The sequence below is a fragment of the Limanda limanda genome, chromosome 23 (assembly GCF_963576545.1).
Source record: "Limanda limanda chromosome 23, fLimLim1.1, whole genome shotgun sequence".
NCBI classification, from domain to species: Eukaryota; Metazoa; Chordata; class Actinopteri; order Pleuronectiformes; family Pleuronectidae; genus Limanda; species Limanda limanda.
In genome coordinates this window covers 2,925,027-2,950,492 of record NC_083658.1, presented here as the reverse complement: position 1 = coordinate 2,950,492, position 25,466 = coordinate 2,925,027, and the positions used below count along the sequence as shown (strand labels likewise).

General features: G+C 46.1%; 1 protein-coding gene across 1 annotated transcript in view; it reads left to right on the top strand.

Annotated features, from left to right (window-relative positions):
• The first annotated feature begins 671 nt into the window (after window positions 1–671).
• Window positions 672–25,466, top strand: part of nid2a (nidogen 2a (osteonidogen)) — a 29,710-nt gene continuing 4,915 nt past the window's right edge. The window contains exons 1-34 of the mRNA XM_061067158.1: window positions 672–872; window positions 1,424–1,609; window positions 1,796–1,912; window positions 9,015–9,116; window positions 9,226–9,365; window positions 9,447–9,573; window positions 9,682–9,987; window positions 11,056–11,167; window positions 12,009–12,048; window positions 12,152–12,261; window positions 12,360–12,493; window positions 12,596–12,707; window positions 13,184–13,384; window positions 13,470–13,700; window positions 17,283–17,432; window positions 18,201–18,329; window positions 18,982–19,107; window positions 19,301–19,437; window positions 19,533–19,638; window positions 19,726–19,859; window positions 19,960–20,065; window positions 20,339–20,472; window positions 20,563–20,668; window positions 21,278–21,411; window positions 21,493–21,598; window positions 21,734–21,867; window positions 21,954–22,059; window positions 22,328–22,461; window positions 22,571–22,676; window positions 23,177–23,310; window positions 23,394–23,499; window positions 23,799–23,932; window positions 24,020–24,125; window positions 25,307–25,436. Of these exons, the coding sequence (XP_060923141.1) occupies window positions 672–872; window positions 1,424–1,609; window positions 1,796–1,912; window positions 9,015–9,116; window positions 9,226–9,365; window positions 9,447–9,573; window positions 9,682–9,987; window positions 11,056–11,167; window positions 12,009–12,048; window positions 12,152–12,261; window positions 12,360–12,493; window positions 12,596–12,707; window positions 13,184–13,384; window positions 13,470–13,700; window positions 17,283–17,432; window positions 18,201–18,329; window positions 18,982–19,107; window positions 19,301–19,437; window positions 19,533–19,638; window positions 19,726–19,859; window positions 19,960–20,065; window positions 20,339–20,472; window positions 20,563–20,668; window positions 21,278–21,411; window positions 21,493–21,598; window positions 21,734–21,867; window positions 21,954–22,059; window positions 22,328–22,461; window positions 22,571–22,676; window positions 23,177–23,310; window positions 23,394–23,499; window positions 23,799–23,932; window positions 24,020–24,125; window positions 25,307–25,436 (4,577 nt within the window). The remainder of the gene's footprint in view (window positions 873–1,423; window positions 1,610–1,795; window positions 1,913–9,014; window positions 9,117–9,225; window positions 9,366–9,446; window positions 9,574–9,681; window positions 9,988–11,055; window positions 11,168–12,008; window positions 12,049–12,151; window positions 12,262–12,359; window positions 12,494–12,595; window positions 12,708–13,183; window positions 13,385–13,469; window positions 13,701–17,282; window positions 17,433–18,200; window positions 18,330–18,981; window positions 19,108–19,300; window positions 19,438–19,532; window positions 19,639–19,725; window positions 19,860–19,959; window positions 20,066–20,338; window positions 20,473–20,562; window positions 20,669–21,277; window positions 21,412–21,492; window positions 21,599–21,733; window positions 21,868–21,953; window positions 22,060–22,327; window positions 22,462–22,570; window positions 22,677–23,176; window positions 23,311–23,393; window positions 23,500–23,798; window positions 23,933–24,019; window positions 24,126–25,306; window positions 25,437–25,466) is intronic.

The window sequence follows — 25,466 nt, the reverse complement described above, 5'->3', positions numbered from 1 at the left end:
GAATCATGTAAAATGTAATGAAAAGCTGCTGTAATTGTATTTACACTAATCAATAACCTATCTATAAGTCTCTCCCTCCTCTTTATGGCTTTTCCCAGTATGGAACACTAACCTTGTCAGGACCAGTAGACCTCATGGGGACCAAAGCTCATGGTCCTAATGAGGTTTCACCTAATGTCTGAGCTCCTGGTTAAGGTTAGTGGGAACATGTGGATTGTGGTTGGGTTACAGGGGGTCAGTTATGAAGTGGTCATGGTTAAAGTTAGGGATAAAGGTTTGGTAAGGCTCCTCACAATGAATGGAAGTCAATGTAAAAAGTCCTGACACGTACAGCTGAACAAACATGTGTGTGTGTGTGTGTGTGTGAGGCAGAGGTTTCACAAAGTGTCTTATACATTGTTGTGAAACAGATAGAGTTACATCCGGATTAAAAATGCTCTATTTGTCTTTTCTTTAATACGAGCCAGATGTTGCATCCAGCAGTGGGCCCGCTGTCACTCAACCCTCCTCCGGCCAATCAGAGCGAGTCCAGACTCCTCCCTCCCTCCCTCCTCAGGGGCTTGTGCAGAGGAGCACTGAGTTCTCCTTCTTCTTTCTGCTCCCTCTCTCTCTCTCAGTGTCCATCTGAGCCTCTCTCCTTGTGATCCCTCACAGTGCAGAGCTCTACAGTCATGGAGAGAGGGGCAACGTTGGCCGTGTGTCTGCTGTGCTGGAGCTGCAGTGTGGTTTCAGCCATCCAGAGGGCTGACATGTTCCCTTATGGCCTTTTAAGTGGGGACTCTATTCTGACCGAGGGCGACGATGAAACCTCCAGAGTTCTGACCCTGCCCAAACCCTTATACTTCTACAACTCCCTCTTCACTCAGCTCTATGTAAGTACACGTCCATTCACTCTCCCTTGAATGCTTGGAACTTTATTCTCCGGCTGTGCAACTAGTTTCTAACGTCGTTATTCTGCAGGTGATGTGTGCAGCTGAGCAGAGCTTTTATGAGTCTGTTAAATCACAGCAGTGACTCTTGGTTCAATATGAGCTGATGCAGATGATTCTACTATTTCTCTGTCTCTGTGCATTGTATTTCACTCACATCTAAACTCCCCCCTCTACAGTGTATTTACATATTTACATTCCCTGCATGTTTCATTCAGAGGAAGTGATATGCTCCAATATCTGCAAACAGGCTGATAGTAAAGAAAGAATTGTAAAAATCATTATCGCATAAGTAGAATTAAAGGATACTTTACACTTTAGATGTTGTTGCATTATTTAAGCTGATTGTTGTCTTTACTCTTTGGGTGCTATTGTATTAATAAATTGTGGATTAGCAAAAAAGTAGGATGAAGAAATGACTTTATTAGGCGATACAAGTTCATGAGGGTTTCCTGATGGTGGTTCTGAAGGATTGTGACTCTCTGTGCTTCCAGGTGGCCACCAATGGAATCATATCCGCCCAGGACTTGCCGATGGAAAAGCAATACGTTGACGACGGCTTCCCCACAGATTTCCCTGTGGTGGCTCCGTTCCTGGCCGACATCGACACCAGCGGAGGACGAGGACAGATCTACTACCGGGTGACAGAGACGCCCAGCGTGCTCAACAAAGTGTCCCAGGTCTGTCCACCCGCAGGAAAGACAGAAATCAGTTCTGAGACCATTCTTGTGCAGTGCTTAACTCCAGATTTGGATTCTTCCTTTCTTTCAGTTCCCCATCCATTGTTCACTCCATGTTTCCTTTTTTCTTTTTCTCCTTCCTTCCCGCCATCGTTCATTCATTCATTCGTTCATCTGCTCACCCAGGAAGTACACCGAGGGTTTCCAGACGCAAAGTTCACTCCCACGCACGCTGTGGTGGCAACTTGGGAGAACGTGGCGCCGTATGAGGAGCAAACCCGAACCAATGGTCCTTCCAACAAGGTAAGAGCGCTGAGGGATGAGGCCTCGTTGTCTTTAGGTGTTTTTCATTCACCAATAGAAGTCCCGCTAACACCTCGAGATATTCTGCTATCGTGTTGTCTATTGAAACACGCAGCCCCAAATTCCTGGAGGTTGTGCATCACTTGTAATCAGCCTTGGGTGGGGGGTCTATTTGTAATCCCCCTTCCCCTCCTAATCTGCCTCTTAACCTTTTGAAGGGGTTAGAGGTCATCTCTCAGGGTCATCAAAGTGTCCCCTCCCTTCCCAACTCGTTACCCCCCCCCCCCCCACACTGCAACTCACACACAGGTAGACACAAACATGCCGTGACCCTTCGTGTTGTCACGCTCTGTTGGACATTACTTCCCTCCTTGTTTGTCAATCAATAACTCGGATTTCAATAAAAAGGTTCCGACAACGGAATTTCACCTTGGTGGGGATTTCACCAACTAAAGTTTGAAAATGTTCCTTGGGGCCTAAGGCAAAATTGAGACAAATGCCCCTTAAAAATGCTTTTAAACTCCTATTGTTCTTTTTTTTTTGTTTGACTTGGATTTAGGGCACAACCGGGCTCAGTTTTCTAATTATAGCTCCCACAATTAGTGGGTTTAGGGAAATGTAAACAGGAAGTATAATGTTGCTGTGGTGTCGGTCAGCCGTGGGCTACACCCTGAGTCCAGCTTTTTTAGGAAAATTAGCAATTAGCAGAATCCATGTACTTACACACATCTGTGACTGGAACTCTTCTTTTTTTAAGTGAATGAATGGAACTTCTTCAGAAAGTGTAAGTCCAAGAACTACATAGATTGTGGTTCGGTGTGATTCAGTCATGACTCTGAGAGGAAGGGACATGTTCTGCAGAAGTTACTCGCAGATTGGAAAACTTCCCACGTGCCTTTTTCATTTATCTTCCTATATTTGTTTTGTTGTCACAGAAACTGTCACAGTTAAAGCAGCAGAAGTGGAATCATCCTGATTTAAAGGTTCTAAAATGTCTGTGATATTCAAGTCTTTAGTAAAGTAAACTTAAATTAGTGGAATTGGAATTGAAGCTTCTTAACCACCACACTTTATTGTTCTGTAAAGAAAGGTTCCCTGTAAATAATGATTACAGACCTGCAGAATAAAGGCTGAGCTGGAGGAGGTTAGTTAATCCCATTGTATAGGTTAAACAATGGGAAAGACGCCTTATTTACCAGTTCCAGATCCAGTGAACTTATTGATCAAAGAAGCCGGGCTTTGTTGTTCCTGGTGTGCAGCATGTGGGATGGAGGGAGTGTGAGAATGCCAGGGGATCCCTCCCTCTCATCTGTGTTTGTCCTTTTCTTCACTCCCATCGCCTGCTCTCTTTTATGCCTTCATCTTTCTCCCTGATTGATCAAAAGCTCAACATGCAAACAGCTCCAGAAAGGATAAGCAGCAATAGGCCTCTTACAAAATTCCTAATAATCTTTGCGGCCAAATGGACAATTTGGTGACGGCAGCTTCTCGGAGCCTCAGATACTTTAAGTCCCATTCCACTGTTGGCCAAACGCTGATTAGAGGACGATGCCCACGTCTTTAAGTCCAATGTGTCTCTACATGTGGGAGGAGGGAACCTGTTGGGTTATTTAAAGAGTGTGTGCAGTTTGTCAGATGGAAGCAGTCCGGATCTCGGCCGGGATTTGCTCCAGTGGGTCTTTCTCCGGACTGATAGCATCTTCCTTTGAAGTGATTAGCCAGAGGTGCTGGGTGGGGTGCGCTGGGAGTAGAGTGGTATGTGTGTGTGAACTGATTAACCTGAGGTGTGTGTTTGTCAGGATGTGTATTAGGGGTGACGGGGCTGGGGGGAGGGGGACAGGGCGTGTAGTGTTTGGGGGTCGCATATGGAGATGAGAGGAGCAGCGAGCGGAGAAATAACAGAAAAACAGCCAAAGGTTCCCTTGCTGAGAAGTGGGGTTGTGTTTTCTATGAAATTAAGAAGCTATTATCATAATTGGAATGTAATTGCTTCACTTGAAACCTTAAACACACACACACACACACACACACTGTGTCTGCTACCATGTCGCTTAATTTACTAATGACCAGAGTCATTTACACGGAGAATATGACCCTCTGTATGTTGATGTTGACCAGGATTTATACTAATCCTCACACATTGCCCCATGCTCCTACAGTGTTAATCCTCCACTACCATTAATTCCATTATTCTAAAATGTAACTTAAAACTAAATCCACTTTTTGAGACCGTAAATAAACGTGGTTTTCATTCACATCACAATAATTCATCATTACACAAAAGGCATAGTTTGATGTCCCAGAAATATTTGGCAAGAGTCAAATGAAAAGTTTGATACGACTCTGGACATTTTCTGGAGTTTTCCGACGCTGCAGGAAAATACCTGGAACATTCAGATGTGAGTGACCTGTACTGGAGGCAGGACGTGAACTTTGCAGACATCTTCTGTTCTGTTCTGTTCTCCTCTGGTTATTTGTTGTTTCTGTGGCCCCCTTGCAGCGGGGGGATCCCTTGAACTGTGGTCATCCTGGTTCAAAGCAGACCCGTACTGAACTTCAGCTTTCATAATATGTTATTCTGTCCACATGCCATGAGACCGATTCTGTTTATCGGTGACACGGAGCAAACGTCTGTCTCCGGGGACAGAGGAGGTGACCTCACCTCGTGGCTGTGCAGCTCAGGTTACATCCACATCTCAGCGTTTTAGTTTGAGAACGATCCGCTCTGCTACAGGGCTGCGTTTGAGTCGGGACGGAAACAGACATACGTGTAGGAGACGAGATGTTTTTCAAGCAATGTGCGACTCCTCCCGTGCTCCTGATCTCGAAGCCTCACTGAGCCGACATGTCGAACAATTTCCTCAAGCTTCCGACGAGCAGAGGATCATTTCAACTGAAGTTATTTCAGGGGGAAAAGGAGGAGGAAGGGATTTCCATATAGCAACGGCGGAATACTGACTGGACTGTTCCCGGCCACAAGCCTGGGCTGTATTGTGCGTGTGTGTGTAGGTGTGTGTGTGTATGTGTGTGCATGCCAGTTCCCACGCTGTAGGCAGTTCCGTTTGTAGCACTTTGGTGAGGCTGGCAACTGGACTGCAGCTGGTCTCCGTCTCTCGCTGCCGGTTTGCAGCTGTTTTGCGGCCGACAAGCTGGAAAACCAGAAACCAACAGACAAGTGTAGTACATTAACTCCTCCTGATCCCTTCCTGGGAATGTTCGGGGCTCACCAGAGAGGGATCCAGCTCCAGATAATTAGAACGGGACACAGAGCATTGGTTGCAGCGAGTGTCGTTCAAGACGGAGACAAGAAGTTCACTGTGTTCAGCTGGATTTCGGTTTGGCAAAGAACACTAGTGAAAAAGCTAAACCTCTATTTTCGTTTTGCTCCATGAAATTGTTTTGCAGAGAGTCTGACAGCATCTGTTCTTCAGACATCATTTTTATGTCTCACAAGCGAAACTGAATTAATGTTGCAGCTCTTTCCGATGTGGTGATGTTTGCTCGCTTTACTTTATTCAGTTTAATCGGAGCACGTCCACATTGAAACTGTAACATGTATAAACACACAAACTGGGATCCAATAGGAGGTGTCCCACTTGGAAACACAACTTTTGTTATCTGGGGTTCTGTGGCAGTAACTTCTGGAGTTGAGGCAGCGGTGCAGTCAGAAGGAACGAGAGCGGGGGGGCGAGGTGAAAGTGCTCGGAGCGGTTCACAGGGAACAGGGTGTGTTACTAGGGTTGCAAAATTCCGGGAATATTCAAAGTTGGAAACTTTCCATGGGAATTAACGGGAATATACGGGAATTAACGGGAATAAACTGGACATTTTGTGGGTAATTTATACTAACTGTATTTACCTTGTCATATACAGACATAAATATAAACATTTTGTTTTGTCATAGGCTGATTTGAGCCCTGAGGAAACTTTGGGCACTTGACTATATGCTTCTGCATCGTTGTGTCATTCTTAACATAGGTCTTTGCACAGTATTTGCAAATGTACACAGCCTTTCCTTCTACATTGGATGAGGTGAAATGTCTCCACACATGAGAGGCATACGTGGCATTGTTCTGTAGAATAAGATGAGAAAAAAGTTTGTAAAAAAACGCTAATATAATGCCAGAGATATAAATAGTTACATTGCATGTGATGGAAGAATGAGCAGTGAAGGGTTGAAATTCAACGTGCAGTGTGTGCCCCTTTCTGCCCCTTTTATTGAAGGATTTTCAATATCTATAAGTGCAATGCTGAATGGACATTACAGAGACAGGAGGTAAACATGAGTACAACAATCAACACCAGCGTGTCCAGACAGACATGGATTGGGCAATATAACGTCAGGAACAAACAAAACAAAAAAAACACAAGGTAACAACAGAAAAAGAAAGACAGAAAAAAAACAAATGCAACGTTTATACAGAAAAGAAAGAAAATATATCAAATAAAATCTTCAAACGAAAAATAAACCTTTCCCAGTCAGTGCCAATACACTGCAATAATATGAGCACTTTGTCACATCTAGAGTCTGCGCTAAAAATAAGCATAAGCAAATAGTACATAGTGTTGTTAAGCTGCACCTAATGGCCAGGTTTTCACAAAGTCTGGAATGCATTAAGAAAAGGACCCCCGACTTCTGAAATCTCCCACTTGAGTGCTTAAGCGAGTATCTAACCTTCTCTAATTTTAAGCAGGACATGATTTCTTCTAGCCATTGTGCGTGAGTGGGGGGGGAGGCATCCCTCCACCTGAGCAGGATCAGTGGCCTAGCTAGCAGGGAGACAAAGGATACAGTACGTCGTTCTGGGAAATGGGAAATATAAAAAATGAAAAACGATAGAGGAGGAGAGAAGTTCAGGTCAGTGCCCCTTCGGACATCCTGCTGACTTTTTGACCAGGTGGCAGGTCCGGAGAAGAAGTTCAGTGGATGACTGAGACATCAGGACACGGAGGAGACAGAACTGAGGTTCAACAACGTGGGACTTTGAAAAAGTGTCTCTTCATAAAAATCTCACACCAAACAAAAAGTAGCTCTGTCACCGGCGGCTCTTCCATGATCCAACTGAGCCCCCAGTGTTGTCGTGTGAGATGCTGGGTATTTCCAGACTGTCACCCCCCCCCCCGCCGTGCAGCAGACGGACAATGAGGAGGACGACCCCCCCCCCCCCCCACACACACACACACACAACAAACGTTTGTTGGTCCTGGAGACGATTAACGCTTGTGTCTGATCAGTGTGAGGACGCCAATTAAAAAAGGTGTGACACGGTGCCTCGAGGGAGGTCAAGGGTTGTGTGTGTGTGTGTGTGTGTGTGTGGGTGTGGGTGGGGGGGGGTGTCAGAGCACACAGCACACACACACACACACACACATTCAAGTACATACTGAAGCTGCACACATGCCTTTGATGTATGTTGGCCGCAATTTGTTGTCTTCCAGCTGTGAGTCTTTAAAACTCCAGGACGAGTTTACACCCAGAGACAGACGCAGCGCGTGACCACACAGAGAGGGGGGGGGGTGGAAAAGGAGGAGAAGAAGAAGACACAAAGTAGAGGAATGGTGCAACATTTTGGCAGCGCTGCTTTCTTAATAAGTGTTAGATTTAAAGAGCCGCTCCACTCTCACACCTGTAGGTCAATATGGAAATGAAAGAGACGTCTGGCTCTGAAACTGAATTCCACTAATTGAATTATCGACCTGAGGGAACTCGAGTGTCCTCAGAGAAGCTGGACTGGTGGTGATGGCCGTCGGCCTCCGTGCAGCCGCTTCAACCACCAGGACCAGGACCAATGTGATCTGAGGACAGAGGGAAACAAACACAGGAAAGGATCTGAAATCCCAGCGTTGAGACGGAGAAATAAAGAATTACCAACACACAACTCGCATATTCTTTTTGGATGGAATTTGAATCTCCTCATTTTTTTCTCCACATGACTCTCTTTTCTTTTCATCTCTCTATTTGGCTCCACCTCTTCTTCAAGCAAGGAGGGGGGTGGGGGTGGAGGTGGGATGGGGGGGTGGAGGCTGGAGAGGAGAGAATGCAAACATCCAGAGGGAATATTAACGACAAAGAAACTAAGCAGATCCTCTCCCGTAGCTCCGGCGTCTTCTCCTCATTCCCTGAAGACAGACTGAAAAAAAAGAAAGACACCCCCCACCCCCACCACCCCCCCCCACCACCACCACCAACAGTAATTAGACAGAGCCCAGAGGCCACAAAGTCCTCTTAGCCCACAAACAACAAGATTGTTTAAAGATGTTGATGTAAACAATTAGGAACACACTGAACATAGGTGGAGAGGGACATCTGTGTTTGTGTGTGTGTGTGTGTGTGTGTCACGTTGTAATGAGAAATGTGTGCATGTTGTAACATCGTCGTGAAAGAAAAGCAGACACACAGGAAGACAGCTGTGGAGATGAACATCTGGGCTGGGGGGGTTGAGAGAGCGAGGTGTGTGTCTGTCTCGGTTTGTGTGTGTGTGTGTGTGTGTGTGTGTGTGTGTGTGTGTGTGTGTGTGTGTAGAGAGATAATCTGATTGTGTCCCAAAGGAAAACAACATGGGCTCACTCCCTGTTGTCCCTTCGTCCACTGAATGTGGGTTGGATGACACATGTGGGGAAATCAAGTTCTTCGAGTCAGAAATCATCCATTTAAAAAAAAACGAGGCTCCGCTAGAAAAAAGTTAGTGGATCCATCAGTGGATTGAATTCATCCTAATCAGTGTTAACCAGATGTTTGTGGAGTCCCGTCCCTCGGGTCCTTGTGTCAGGAAACGCTGGAGGAGGGTGCGGTGAAGGGTGAGAAGTCTCAACAGGAATCCCAGCGGAGCGAGTGATGAGAGAGGAAGGGAAGGAGGCACGGGGAGGACGGGGGGGAGGACGGGGGGGGTGTGAAGTTTAAATATGAGGAGTGAGTGTTAGAATAAATTGAGGCTTGACCCTGAACACAAAACTTTTTGAGGATAAAGTCGTGATATGAGAAACAAAGTCATTCCAATCCAAGGTGTTTTTTCCAAAGCTTCCTTTTGAAGCAACATTGCGATGGTTTCCTAGATGTTGTCCCTGTCTGTCTCACACTGTTGTCTCTTGTCTTTCTCTCCAGGTCAATACGTTCCAGGCAGTGATCGGTTATGATGAGACCGACTCCTACGTTCTCTTCCTCTACCCTGAAGGGGGCCTGAACTTCTTCGGCACACGACCCAAGGTGAAGCTTCTAGAATATGAAAGTCTTTAATTTGAGCTTGGCCCATTGTACGACAACAGTCACACACTTTTTTTTTACGCTGTTTATTCGACTCTTCTTCTGCTTTTAGGAGTCCTACAACGTTGAGATAGAGCTTCCTGCCCGAGTTGGATTCAGCAGAGGAGAAGTTACATTTTTAATCTTCTCCCGGACGGAGGGACCTCACTACAGCGTCACTGGGGACGAGCAGAGCGTTAAAAACCTTTACCAGTAAGAATCAAAACCTCCTTTCAAATCTAGAACACAACACTGTAACCAACCTGAGACTAAGCCTAGTATCTTTCTCTCCAGGGTCGGTAACACAGGGATACCAGGTGTATGGCTCTTCCACACTGGAAACCGTTACTCTTTCGACAACATAGTTCCTGCGTCCGTCGGTGGGCTCCTCGCCACCTTGCCGACCGGAGGCCTCCTCCTGGTAATTCTGCTGCTCTCATTCATCCCAGTTCTCAGTCACCATTTGTTTTTGTGATAAAATCATCTGGCAGGAAAGTCCTCTGATCTGAGTCCTGGTTTGTGCTTCTAGGACACCACCACCCCTGAGTATGGGGAGTTTGAGGGATATCCGTACAATACGTTTGAGCCCGATTACCCTCTGACAGGGGAGGACGCTGAATTCCAGCCCGCCCCTGCTGGGGGGGAGCGCTCAGAGTCTCTTCGACCAGCGAGTCCTGACGCTCCCTCCTCCCCCTCACAAGACTACGGCCGTCAGGGGTCGCTGCCCTCTGACCCCAGGTACAGTGTTGAGCCAGCAGAGAGGCAGTACGTTCCCTATGCTCCAGAGTCAGTGGAAGAGAGAGGCGCTCAGCAGACTCCAGAACAGCAACCACAGGTGACATTTCCCTGAAAGTATTATTACTGGAAAACATGTTTAAATATGGAAACTAGGGGTGGGAATTGGCAAAAATGTGACGATTCAATAGTATTGCGATATTTGGGCCACGATTCAATAGTATTGCGATTCTGCGATATATTGTGATACTGCAAGTATTGCGATTCGATTCTGCGATATATTGCGATTCATGTCCCCCATATTATTCAAAGGCATTACAAAATCTGAGGAAAATAAGACTGCTCAACTCACTTCAAATGTCACATTTAATTCTGTGAACAACATTGTCTTCTACACATTAACTGAAGTGCAAAAACTGTGTTTGAACATTCAGGACACAGGACCTTTGTAATTATTTTCTGAATAGGAGACCTCTCACATGAACACTGAGCTCAATCATATAAATAAGAGTAACCTAGAGCTTCAATCAAATTGAGACCTGCAAGGCCATGACCCAAAATGTTTAATTCATTTGGGAATATTGGCATTTTTGTTCAGAAAAAGGAGTTGGTCAACATGCTCAGATGTTAAAGTTCCTCTGGGCCGTTACTATATCTCCTGCAGTGGAGAACATCCTTTCAGCAGACACACTAGGTATCTTTTAAACTCTGAAACTCTCCTTGTCCTGCTTTGCCAGCCAGGGGCTGTTACATATATAATTGTAAATAAATATATATTTTTTTAAAAACATCGATATAATCGCGGGCGCAAAATATCGCGATACTGAACAGAATCGATTTTTTTCCCACCACTAATGGAAACGTTACTTGGTTGTGGGAAAAAAGCGGAATTTTCCACTGACAGTCAGAGGTTTGTAGTAATGATTTGAAATTGAAGTCACTCTTTCATCTGAGGTTATGGTGGAATGCAGTTTTGGAGACGTTATCGAAGCATCAGCAAATGCTGGCAAAGCTTTCGATCGTGATACTCTACATGCTGTGTATACAATTTGCAGATCACAGCCCTCTGGTTGTAGCATCTGGAGAGAGTTTAAAAAGTACTGGCTTGGCTCTAAGTAACACATATTTGAAGTTACAAGCGTGTTTCCCCCTGTTTCTGCCTCTGTAGGTTCCTCTGGAGGTGGTGGACGTGTACCCGCCTCACAGAAACGAGCCACGTCTTTCCCCCGGAGGTCATGTGGTCAGCGTGGACGAGGAGGATGTTGATTTTGACACAGGAGGTAAGAGACAAACCAAATGCATATGCAGACAAACAAACCGTGCAAATGCATGAACGCTGGTGACTGGGAGAAAGAGGACGGGACGAGTACCTCGCCCTCTGCTGCAGAGCGCCTCAGCAGCTGCTAGTACAATACTGCCGTTGTGCTGGGCAGCTCCCAGGTGTGTGTGTGTGAGTGTGTGTGTGTGTGTGTGTGTGTGTGTGTGTGTGTGTGTGTGTGTGTGTGTGTGTGTGTTCAACACTCCCTCCTCTGCAACAGCTCCCACAAGCTTTTGCCGTAAATAAGAATGTGTTCTCAGTCTTTCCCGGTTACAGAATGATCCACAGGACCACTCTGTAAAGGTCAACTGTTTACTGAGCACAAAAAATAACTGTGTGTGTGTGTGAGAAATGTTCATCCTTTAAAATGCCTCAGATTGGACTAATGAAACACTAGAAGAAGAAATACTTGTCAACAGATCAAGACAAACATGGGTTTGATATTCATTTAACTCAGATAGAATAAAAAGGGTTAGGGTTAGGGTTAGGGTTAAAAACATTGTAATACTGTTGTCCCTCCCTTCCCTGATCCCTAAACGACTACTGGCCAAAAATGATAAATACAGAAACAAACAGTTGTGCAAACTCCATGTGGGAAGTTGTATCAACAGTACCGACAGAGGATGTTGCACCTTGCACAGATTGTTAATTTGAATTTTGAATCTGATCATCTGTATTCAGGGTCCTCGTGATACTTTGGTATAATCGGGGAAAGGAGACAATAGGATATTAACTATATTTTCATTGAATATGTGAAGCATAGTTATAATATAAAACGTCTTCTGCTCTCTCTCTTCTCTCAGTGATTCAATACACCACAGAGAACAAGGAAACATGTGCCAGGTTTGTGGAAACTACATCCGATGCTCATGTCAACGCAATCGTACAAATTCTCACGACTCCCTTAATAAATGCGAATTGTTTTTCCGTCTACTTCTTGTTGCAGATTCCAGCAACAATGCTCCCAGAATGCATTCTGCTCCGACTACGCCACAGGCTTCTGCTGTCACTGCCAGCCTGGCTTCTATGGAAACGGACGCCACTGTCTACCCGAGGGTAACGCTCTTGTTAATCCTCTTTTTGCTTTTATTATCCAGTCATGACCATGTCAGAGTTGTTTTATCTTTGGTGTCGTCCCCGTGCGGCTCCTCCAGGTGCGCCCCAGCGGGTCAGCGGTAAGGTGAGCGGCACCGTGACCGTGGGTTCGACTCCGGTGACACTGAACAACATTGATCTGCATGCGTACATCGTGGTGGGAGACGGGAGAGCGTACACCGCTATCAGCGAGGTAGGACCTGCAGTTTCATATCTGGGTTTTTAGAATTCATGTTGCATCATCAAGTATCCATGCATTATCTTTACATATTTTACCTTTGTGCTGATTGGTCAGGTACCTGAGCCAGTGGGCTGGGCTCTGATGCCAGTTGCACCAATAGGAGAGCTCTTTGGATGGCTGTTTGCTCTGGAGCTGCCCAACAGCCAAGCTGGGTTCAAGACTGCAGGTAAACAGTTTGTGTCTGTTCATGTGTGTGTGTGTGTGCATGTGTGTGTGTGTGTGTGTGTGTGTGTGTGTGTGTACTGCCTTGTACATCTTGACTCTCGAGCACATCTGTGCACAGATGAGGAAACTCCTCTACAGCGAGGACATCATGTGTGTGTGTATGTGAGTTTTCAGTCTCCCAGCCAGCTGCATGTCTCCAGGGACGTGATGTGATATCAGGCGTCCAGCTCCCCTGTCTAATAGGAAACATCTGTGTGTGTATGTGTGTGTGTGCGCGGGCACATGCACACATGATTGTGTTTATTTGCTCTGTGTAAATGTATCTATCGCAGACATCCAACTTTTTACCCTCCGCCAAGAAGGTTATGCTTTTATTGCATTAGTCTGTTTGTCCGTCTCTTCTGTAGCGTTTGTTTTTTTAACAAAAGAAGCACTGATTGGTTGATTGATGGAATCGTTGACTGAATGTGTTTCCAGGTGCCGAGTTCACGCGGCGTGCAGAGATAATCTTTCACCCCGGCAACGAGCACCTGTCAATCCTTCAGACCGGCCGTGGCCTTGACGACCACAACCACCTCACTGTGGATACTGTGGTCACCGGCAGCGTGCCCTTCCTACCTCCTGGTTCCGAAGTAACCATGGAGCCCTTCAAGGAGACCTACCAGTACTACCCATCAGGTAACCGTGACAACCACAAGAGACGAATACTTGATATAACTTTTCCTGGCGTCTTTTCCCTGAAATTGGTTTTCTGTTGGTGCAGTCGCCACCTCCTCGTCCGTGAGGGAGTTCTCGGTGGTTTCGGCGGAGCGCGGCTCGGAGTCCTTCTCCTTCCAGCTCAAGCAAAACATCTCCTACCGCGATTGCACCCATGGCAACCGCGCCGCTGCCGTGGAGACGCTGCAGATCACCATGGAGAGGGTGTTTGTGATGTACGTCAAGGAGGAGCGGATCCTGAGATACGCCATCACCAACAAGATCAGCCCGGTGGGAGGTGAGTCAGACACACAAGAGGCAAACTTTCGTTACAGCCTCGGGGTCCAGACAGTGGAACTGATAACTGAACCTCTGATTGACAGGCCGTGACTGTCGGTCTTTAAGTCGGCGATCACAAGGGAGGCGTTGAACACGTGAGGTTTTTCAGACCCAACTCGCCTGGTAGTTGTTGCAGAGCCGCCACAGAAACCTCAGCCAAACCACGGCACAGAGCTGAACAGAGTTTGGCTTTCACCACACGCTGCAGGCTGAGGTCATAATTATACATTGAAACCATAGAAAACAATGTCATAATGTCCGGGTTCCCCTCCGCTGGGTTTATTAGACACACGACACCACTGTGGGGATTACAGCACCGCGACTTACACAACAGCTGACGTTGAATATGTGAAGAGTTTGGTTTGCTGATGACAGACGTACAGACAGAGTGTTGACACCGACTGACTGAGCTGGTTAAACACTTCAGTCTGAACAGAGACTCAAAGAAATAAGTCAATATGAAGAGAAAACTTCAAAATCGGAGTTTTGAACCATGAGACTGACGTGAAGTGAATCGATAACAGCTGCAGCAACTTCAGAAGCAGCTGTAAACATACACAAATATAAAGAGCATCAGTTCTCCTGATTGCTTTTATCCTACATTATTTTTCTTTGTGCTCATAATATTACAACTTTCTCCAAAATCACAACTCAAGATTCAAAATTCAAGATTCAAGATTTTTATTGTCAAATGAACAGAGATAACATGAAGTAGTCACTGTCAATGAAATGCTTGGGTCACACACTCTCTTTAAGCAATGCTCAGTAATTTCAACCCAAAAAAATAAAATAGAAATAGTATAAAATAGAATAAAAAAGAATAAAGTAGAATAACAATGAAATAGAATATCAAAAATTTAAAATTTAAAAATTTAAAATAGAAAGTAAAGTATATACATCTACATCTATTGGTCATATAATAGAGTGTTGGTTTGTTGGTACCTCACAAAAAGCAGCCGTACAAACCAACCCCCCGACACATCATCTCTGTGTGACACGCAGTCTTATGAAATGTTTCCGGGTCTATTCATGTTTTCGTGGTCGTTCCCTCTTCATCGCCCCCACGTGAAGGATAAATCCAGCACGTCACCCAGAGACTAGGAGGTTTTCTTTGGATCCCAATCAACCTCTAGTTGAGCTCATCTTTCCTCCAGACACCGACAGAATCCCTGTGCACATGTGTCACGTGTTGTTCTGTCCGCACACAGTGGTCATACTTTCTCTATCTGATGAGAACCAGATAGAGAGAGAGAGGCAAGAGACGAGAGCCCTCGGAAGATGGAGAGGAAAATAAAGAGTTTGAGACAGAAAGAATGAGAGGCTGGATTTCTTCTCCCACCCCCACCATCCCTCCATCCCCCCCCCTGTTTTGAATTCAGACCAAGTTTCTGTCATTTGGACGTCAACACGTTGATTAAGAAGGTTACGATGACACATCTCGCACATGCACATGAACACACACACACCGATACACCCAGTGCACAGCTGGAAGAGCTTTTGGGGATCAGGGGTTTTGTAAACACGGGTTAAGTGGTGTGTGTGTGTGTGTGTGTGTGTGTGTGTGTGTGTGTGTGTGTGCGAGCGTGCGTGTTCTTACACTTTCCTTGAAATAATATCCCAGCCAATGACAGATTTTTTCAAGTGGGGGTGGAGAGGGGTTGCCGGGCAGAATAGCTGCCCATTGATGTCATGGGAATCCCACGGACTGGTAGAAAGAGAGAGAGAGAGAGAGAGTTAGTGAAATTCTTTCATCACCCCCTGGAGGAGTTTTGGTCGCTGTCCCTCCGCAGGATTCAACTGGACGGAGCCGAGACGTCCTGCAAGAGCAGAACGAGTGAAACGACCTTTCCCAGGAGCGTTCCTCAGACTGGACATCACGCGCCTCTCGGCCTGTTCAGTCTGCACGCCCTCCGAGACGCAGCTTTCACCACTTTAAACATCATACTCTGCTAAATTCCAGGTCATTCCGTCGGGTCAGTAAAAGTCGGTGGTGACGGATAATTCTACGTTGCCTGGTCATCGTGTCGAGTGATTACGCCTCTGAGCCACCGCTCTGTGTGGATGTGACAGTCCTCTCTTTTTCAAAGGCCTGTTTGAGGGTCAAGACTTGTTTTTTGGCATGTGTGTGTCTGTATGTGTGTGTGTGTGTGTGTGTGTGTGTGTGTGTGTGTGTGTGTGTGTGTGTGTGTGTGTGTTCTCCACCCCTCTCTCCCACCCGCCTTCTCTTGCTCTCTTACCCTCTCTCCCTCTCTCTTTAATTATCCTTCAGTCTTCTCTCCCGTCCATATGCATGTTGCATCTCTCTCTCTGTCTCTCTCTCTCTCTGTCTGTCTCTCTCTCTCTCTCTCTCTCTCTCTCTCTCTCGCTCTCTCTGATAATGAACCAAATTGTTCTTGGCCTCAGGAGATGGAAGCAAGCTGTGTGTCTCTCTGTGTGTTTGATTTAGTTTAGGTGTGAGCGTGTGTGTGTGTGTGTGTGTGTGTGTGTGTGTGTGTGTGTGTGTGTGTGTGTGTTGCTGTTTATCTAGGCTTATGGCCCTGATGGTTGAGACAGATAAACATCATTAAGTACAGATATTCTTCATTATGAACAGCTGGATCCATTATAAAGATATAATATCATGTCATGTGAGGTAGAAAACACATCTCCCATGATCCCACACTGCTTCCCGAGGTCATAAAACCTGTTGTTATTGTTTGGATTTACAAACCTCCAGTGGCCGATGTTACACATTGTGTGTTTAAAAGCCACAGTTAGAATTAAACCCGGTTTTCCAGATGATCGGATGAGTAATTTTTAGATTCCATTGTTGTCTTTCCTCTGCTTTGTTTCTCTCAGGTTTTCCAGAAATCAGTCTGTTGTTTAAAGTGTCTTGTGTTGGTATGGGGGAGGGGGGGGGGGGGCGGACTCTGAACACACATCCGCTCACTCATCCCTCCGTCTGTGTGTCTCTCTCATGTGTATGTGTGTCTAACCTCGTCCATATGTTCAATATTGAGAACATGAAGGGAGGCTTTTTCGGGGAGGAAACCACTCTATGGGAATTTGTCTGGAGTGATTTTTTACATGTGCATTTGGTTAGTCTGTCCTGTAATCATCGTTGTAATCATCGGACTTCAACTGTTGAATAATCCACGTCTCAATTCATCTCAGTTCAGGACATGTGGAGTGTTGCAGAGTCTGTGGGGTAGAGTTTTCTGGACCTGTGTCTCCTACACAGATGTTTTATTCATGTTTAGTAAAGTGAGATTTTGAATCAGCTCCAGTTGTGCACAAATACCTGCAAGTGGCCTGAAACCCAGTTCTCATCTCACTCCTCATGTCATGGTCACACTCTCTTTCACACTGAATGAATTCTGTGGGAAAGAGAAACAGAATTACTGGCTCTGCAGCAAAATGTAATGTTTCCTCCCTGATCCACTCACACACACACACACAAACACACACATCCTTCCTTCATGGTAATCCCTCCCGTAGTAAGCAAATCTGTCTCTCTCGTCCCTCATGTCATTCTATCTGTCTCACATCTGTGTGTCTGCAGCCGAGCCAGGAACAGGAACAGGAGGGATCAACCCGTGCTACGCCGGGAACCACGACTGTGACACCACAGCCCAGTGCATCCCACAAGAGGGCCAGGCCTTCCAGTGCCAGTGTGCGACTGGTTACAGAGGGGACGGACGCAACTGCTATGGTAACTCCACATATATATATATTTATGTGTATTTAGACTTTGTAAAGCTGTCACTCGGAACCCTGGTTAAACCAAAAAATCCAAGAGCAGAGATGAAATCGGAGCGCCTCCCGCGCACAGGAGAGCTGAATCTGTTTCTCAATCCAGTTTTATGTGCTCTCCTCTACTTGGCTCGGTTCTATAGCGTCTCTCTCACTCTGACACTTACACACCAACACATGCAGACCAAGGTAAAGACAGTTCAAGGCTGCGCGTCTGTGTTTCATCAAAATGTGTCCAGTGAACGCCAGGGGTCAAGCACAGGCTGGGTGTGAGCAATCATCTGCACCCTCTCTCCGTTCTCCCCCCGCCCCCCCCATCCTCCTCACCCTCCACGCTCAGTTAACAGGGAGCTCTGGGCCTTTCAGCTGGTGCAGGGCCTGTCATTAGCCCAGCAGCCGGTCTCTCTCTCCTGCTGACAGCACTAGGAAAGCCCCAGGCTCAGCCTCAGTTCCCAGGGCCGGGCCTCGGCAGCGCTCCCTGGTCACATTGTCTATGTGTGGTTTTTCGTCCACTCTCTTGCACAATGTGGTTAGAGACTCCAGGTGTGGGGCGCACGTTGTAATAACACAAACAAGCAGACACTCGATGTATACACACTAAAATCTCCAGTAATGACCCTTAATTACAGCCTTGACACATGCAGCCCTCTGTGTTGTCATGTATGGGATTCCTGCTTTACAAGCCTTTGGGTTTGTGTCTCACTTCCTCTCCTTTACCTCACTGCAGACATAGACGAGTGCGCCGAGGGCTTGGGTTCCTGCGGCGCTCACGCTCAGTGCATGAACCTACCGGGCAGCCACCGCTGTCAGTGCCAGAGCGGCTACGAGTTCGGCTACGACGGCCGCACCTGTGTTGGTAAGTCGATACATTCATAAAAGTGTCTTAAGACTGTCCTGTAAAGTGCTTTCAGAAGTTATTAAGATGTGAAAATAATATGTATGAATGCAGCCCACTTACCATAAGCTGCTTGTTCCAAAAAGAGCCGAACGTCGGGAGGACACCCGCATATTTGTCTGAGCGCAGGAATAACATTTCTTCCATAACAGTGAGGCACAGCTGCAAAAGCGAGGAAACACAGCGAGAGGGGAGGATGGGTGACGAATGAGAGAACGTTTGGGGGGGGGGGGGGCAGAGGACGAGTGTGAGAACAGGAGAGTGAGATTAGACAGGACAGGGGGGGTGAAAGTGAACAACAAATGGAGGAATGACACAGTGTGTGTTGCTTTGGAATGTGTGGAGGAGCACGGCCCTGCCAGTGTGTGTGTGTCCTCCTTTCACCCATCAGTGTGAACTTCTGATGAACTTCTCAACACCCCCCCCCCCCATCATCTCTCTCCTTGACTGATAGGAAAAACACTTTGCATGAAGTCTTGAAATTAACCAAATACCGATAAGATATAATTGAAATGAATTATTTCCAGCCGGCAGCCAGATAATCATCTTTCTTTCTTTGCTTTCTGCATCTGTGGTTGTTGATTTCCTTCTGTCGCTGTGTTTACTTGTGTAGACGTGGACGAGTGCAGCTCCTCCCCCTGTCACGCCAACGCCAGATGCATCAATGGACTGGGATCTTTCCAGTGTCAGTGCCAGCCCGGCCTTTATGGTGACGGCTTCTTCTGTTCCCCACAGGAAGGTCAGTAAATCAAATATATAGATTTAAACTATCACGCTCACAATTGTATTCAGATAAGCAGGAGGAGATTTGTTCCTTTTTACCATTGTCAGGCAAAATAACTCATGAATGGACAGAATCTGAAGGTTTTAATGGCAGGTAGAACATGCAAAATGGTAATACCTCAAATACAAATGATATGGTTTCTCTACAGGACAGACAGTCCGTCCAAGGAGCCAGTGTGAGCAGCACAGAGACAGTCTGCAGAGTGGAGTGGATCTGAGTGGACAGCCAAGTGTCGGAGCCTTCATCCCTCAGTGTGACTCTGACGGACGCTACCGACAACTGCAGGTGACTCACAACTCCGACTCACAGAGCGCACGGCCGACCATAACCATAACCGTAAAAAACATGCAGATTCTGACCATGTTCATTCTTTATTCCAGTGCCACGGCTCCACTGGACATTGCTGGTGCGTGGACATTAGGGGACAGGAAAGAGGAGGAACCAGGACTCCACCTGGCACGGCACCCAGAGACTGCGACAGACCAGGTATTTACTCGTCCTTATCCCACACGTGAGTGTTTAATTTAAACATTGGTGTATATGTATAAATGATCTTGTGTTTTATCTCCTCAGATGAACCAGAGCGTCCTCAGACTCACTGTGAGCACCACAGAGACGGAGTGCAGACCACCAGTCCAGAGGGGTACCCTCTACTGGGAGTGTTTGTGCCTGAGTGTGATGCTAATGGACAGTACAGGCAATTACAGGTCAGAGCTTGTTTTCCTTTACAAACATTGTTTTCAAATCTGTAATCTGACCTTGTATTGAAATCAAAACAAATTAATTTTGTTTTTTTTTCGATTTTAGTGCCACGGCTCCAATGGACATTGTTGGTGCGTGGACAGTAGGGGGCAGGAGAGAGCAGGAACCAGGACTCCACCTGGTTCATCACCTGTCGACTGTGACCGACCAGGTGAGTCTGCTTTGAGATACTTTCCAGATGTTGGATTGGCTGTACGCACGTATTTATATTTAGCCGGTTTTCCCATTGGATATATCCCTTTAAATTACCATATTTTCCGATTATTCTCCTTTGAAAACACAATATTTGATTTATATTTACATTTTACTTTATTTTGCAGTAGATTTCCACTGATTTCTATGCTTTTCTATTTTTGATTTTATGAGGAAATGTGTAGAAGATATTTATTTATAGTGTAAACACATGTGATGTTTTCCTCCCCAGTTGAACCTGAGCGTCCTAAAACTCACTGTGAGCAGCACAGAGACGGAGTGCAGACCACCAGTCCAGAGGGGTACCCTCTCCTGGGAGTGTTTGTGCCTGAGTGTGATGCTAATGGACAGTACGCATCCCTGCAGGTCAGCACCTAATGACTCATCAGAGAACTGACAGACAAACTGATGTTCTTTTTGAATTTAACCTTAAAATAACCTTAAAATACTTTTCAGTGCCATGGCTCTATTGGACATTGTTGGTGTGTGGACAGTCGAGGACAGGAAAGAGCGGGTACCAGGACATCGCCTGGTGCGGCACCGACAGACTGTGACAGACCAGGTGAAAAGAACAACTACACAAACCTCTTCCACACGGGCGTCTGAAACATATTTGTTATGAGCAGTGACGGCTCCGGCGTGTATGATGTCATGCTCTCTGAGGCTTTCTCAGTGAACCTGTGAGACCCCAGTTCCTCAAGTCAATGACAAGTCAAACAGACACCACATTTAGGTGAGTGTGTGTCTAACCTTGTGAGTGGCGCACTGTTGAGGTCATTGGGTCACAGCCTTGGAATGCATGGAAAAACAGGTGATATCACCCAGTGTGTGTGTGTGTGTGTGTGTGTGTGTGTGTGTGTGTGTGTGTGTGTGTGTGTGTGTGTAATGGGAAGTTGAAAGTTAATTACGCCCTAGTGCAAGGCTAAAGTGAAGCTGAAAAACATGAGGAAGAAATGTAGTGTCAAGGTTTTATGAACAAAAGGTTTTACTGTATATTAGCTGGATCCCATACATCTTACACTTCAGGGCACAATCAATAATGTTATTGACTATCATGTGTATTTAAATCCCTACTAATCAATTGTTGGATTGATAGGAGGGTTTCACATCTGCTGTTATTCATTAATTTAACATATAAATAATCCTGTTATTGTCCATTTGTCTCTTCCAGTTGAACCAGAGCGTCCTCAGACTCACTGTGAGCACCACAGAGACCGTGTGCAGACCACCAGTCCAGAGGGGTACCCCATAGCTGGAGCTTATGTACCTCAGTGTGATGCCAATGGTCACTACACTCCACTGCAGGTCAGCATCCTACTTGTTCAAATGTGTTTTATTGATGTTTGATATGAGTTTGAACTTAATTATAATTCATTATTTCTTCAGTGCCACGGCTCTACTGGTCACTGCTGGTGCGTGGACAATAGGGGGCAGGAGAGAGGGGGAACCAGGACTTCACCTGGTACACAACCTAAAGACTGTGACCAACCAGGTGAGGGGAGAGATCTTTCACAATGTTCCTTCTTGTCTTAATTCATGTCGTGATGCATTAATCCAAGAAATTTGCTTCACAAATACAATCAGCTCCATTTTCTAGCTTTCTGTCTTTTTTTTTAAATCTCCTCAGATGAACCTGTGCGTCCTAAAACTCACTGTGAGCAGCACAGAGACGGAGTTCAGACCACCAGTCCGGAGGGGTACCCTCTCCTCGGAGCCTACGTCCCTCAGTGTGATGCTAATGGACAGTACACATCTCAACAGGTATCATTTCGGATTGTGTCGTAAATGAGAAACACTGCTGCATTCACTATTTGTGTTGTTGTTCATACGCCTGTTGTGTGTTCTAGTGCCACGTTTCTACTGGTCACTGTTGGTGCGTGGACAACAGTGGGCAGGAGAGAACAGAAACCAGGACTCCACCTGGAACACAACCTAAAGACTGTGACACACCAGGTAACACTGGGTTCTAGCTGCTCTAGTCCTGCTGCATGTAGACTTGTCAGGGCAGGTACTCAATAATGGGTCTCATAATAATGGGGGTGGGGGGCAAAGTGAAGAGGATAGATGATGCTAAACAATCCCAAAGTGTACTTTGTGCAACTCTCTTGATGAACTGTAAGGAGTGAAGAGAAAAGTTTTTCTTCTTTGGGTCAAACTGCTCTCAAGCGACTCATGTCTGTTTATTTCCTGTTGTTTATATTCACCAACCTGTGGTTTCCAGATGAGCCAGAGGTTCCTAAAACTCACTGTGAGCAGCACAGAGACAGAGTTCACTCCACCAGTCCAGAGGGCTACCCTCCACCAGGGGCCTACGTCCCTCAGTGCGATGCTAATGGAGAGTACGCCCCACTGCAGGTCAGCATCCTACTGATCTAAATGTGTATTCATGTTTAAATATTTCTTTGACTTGCACTGAAAAGAATTATAGACCTAATGCTTAAATCATCATTTATTATTACTTCAGTGCCACAGCTCTACGGGTCACTGTTGGTGCGTGGACAATAGGGGGCAGGAGAGAGGAGGAACCAGGACTCCACCTGGTACACAACCCAAAGACTGTGACCGACCAGGTGAGGCTGCAGGTTATAGTTGTAAACTCAAATGTACAGGTTGCAGGATGATAACGTCACACTTCTGGGAGTTGGACTCAAGCTTTGTGCAGAATTCTGGATCGTTAGAAGCTTTAGCTGCAGATGAGAACACTTGACGAGCCTAGCCAGAGGGAACTTACAGTAGAAGTTTATAAAGGACCTACATGTTGGGAAATGTCCGTGATGAAGGCCAGGTACACATCAGAGGTCAGATCAACGATACAGTCATTACAGCATCAGAGAGGATGGAGAGTTTGTCAAGAGAATTTGATTCTCACCAGCATAGTGGGACGGGAAAGGGGTTCCAGGTTAGTCGGCCACTCAATCACGTTGAGGTCCAGTTAAACAGCCCATGAAACTTCATGTTGACTCAGTAAAGGATCATTTAGATGATAGGACCCAGACCTGAGACATACGATACGCTCCAAACACTTTGTCGGCCCGTGAATAACTTGTGTAACCTCGTCAATGTTTTCCAGACGAACCAGAGCGTCCGAAAACTCACTGTGAGCACCACCGAGAAAGATCTCAGACCACCAGTCCAGAGGGGTATCCCATAGTCGGAGCTTACGTCCCTCAGTGTGACGCTAACGGACAGTACACGCAGCTGCAGGTCAGAACTCGCTGACAGATGAGATTGTGTTTTACTCTGGATTAAAGACATAACACTAAAATTATTTCTCATTATTGCGTTAGTGCCACGGCTCCTCTGGACATTGTTGGTGCGTGGACAATAGGGGGCAGGAGAGAGCAGGAACCAGGACTCCACCTGGATCATCCCCTGTCGACTGTGACAAACCAGGTGAGGCAGTTTTCTCGTGCTTACGATCCAGTAGAATATCATGCAAGTGTTACAGACACACACAAAGAGGTTAATATTTTTAAGAATATCATTTTCCAGCAAATGCATGGAGACGATAGATTGGGATGCATTCCATCTTCCATTAGCCTGAATTAGGAACAGAAAGTGGAGTTTCGTCGGCATAGAGGAGGATGAAAAAGCCCAAAGTGAAGATTCATCAGCGTTAGTTCATGACGGTGAAATTTAACGATGCACACATTCACTCCTTTGTGTTTTCTGAATGACTTCATTCTCTCCAGTTGAACCAGAGCGTCCTAAAACTCACTGTGAGCACCACAGAGACCGAGTCCAGACCACCAGTCCAGACGGGTACCCCATAGTCGGAGCTCACGTCCCTCAGTGTGATGCCCAGGGACAGTTTCTACCTCAGCAGGTAACACTGGGATTTCTCAACACGTTTCTTTGTGGGTTTGTGTGTATTTTTACTGGTAATAATATTTCATTTTCTTTATGTATTTAGTGTCATGGTTCCACTGGACATTGTTGGTGCGTGGACAGTAGGGGGCAGGAGAGAGCAGGAACCAGGACCCCACCCGGTTCATCACCTGTCGACTGCGACCGACCAGGTGAGTCTGTTATAAACTGCATCATCATTTTAATCCCTAATTTCCCTTAAAAAAAACACTTAACTTCTCCTGATCACACATGTTAAGTTAATTTTAACCCGTGCCAGTGAATCACCCGTTGGTGCAGGACTCTGGTTGAGATATTCCTGTCTCTCTCTCTCTCTCTCTCTCTCTCTCTCTCTCTCTCTCTCTCTCTCTCTCTCTCTCTCTCTCTCTCTCTCTCTCTCTCTCTCTCTCTCTAACATACACACGGAGGCCACTCTATAAATTCAGTCTGGGCTTTAAATTCCATTTGTGAGCGTCCAAACATCTGAAGCGGTCACTTTGTGGTGTGATGAGCTGCAGGCTGTTGCCGTGCAACCAAACGAAAACAAGCCGGGCTCCACCCCCCCCCCAACAGATGCTGCTCAGACACACAAACACACACATGTCATCTTAAGGACTTGTAGATATGTACGATTTCTTTGCTTTTTAGGAACCGAACATATTTAGCTTCAGATTCAGTTGCACTCACTCACACCTGGAAGCTGCCCAGTGCAACCACACTTGTTTTTTCATCTGTGGCCTCTGCACTGGGAGGTTATTCAGGGATTTCTCAGTAATGGGTCAGGATGCGGGAGGCAGCAGCATTTCCTGCTCAGCTTTGGGGTTTTAAGGGACGCTCTCCTGCTCCAAGTAGCTCTTAACTTCTCCGATCTCTCACTACGAGTATCATCCATATTAGAAGGTTACACCAGAGGGAGAGAGGGAGGCCTGTGTAAACATGAGTGGAAGTCTAAAGTGGTTTCAGGTTCAGTTTTAAAGCTCTGTTATCAAGTGAGTTATTAAAGGGATTTAACAAGGTAAACTGTTTTGACAAGGGGAAAATGTGTAGACGTGTTTGTGCCTTTTTAAACACAGGGTCTCCTCCCAACATTTATCAAGTGCTCTAACTATCACTGTCACATAAACCTCCGGCCCTGAGAGTCTTCTCCACTCTCTCTCTCCCCCTTTCACGCCTAATCTACCAGATCAATAACAGTTACAACACCTGGAAAACATCTCAAAATGCTCAATGAAAAGAAAATGAACATACAGTTGAATAAATAACCAGAAATTCCAACCGAATGGGATTTTACAACCATGCGAGATTATATTTATCTTAACAATGTAAATGTTTGTTTGATCTGTGTCACTCTCAGTGTCCGTGGCTCCGACCCAGCGTCCGGAGAGCGTGTGCGAGCGATGGAGGATCAGTTTGATTGAGCACTACGGTGGAACACCAGACCCAAAACAATACGTGCCTCAGTGCGAGTCCGACGGACAATTCAGGTACACAACAACACACACACACACACACAC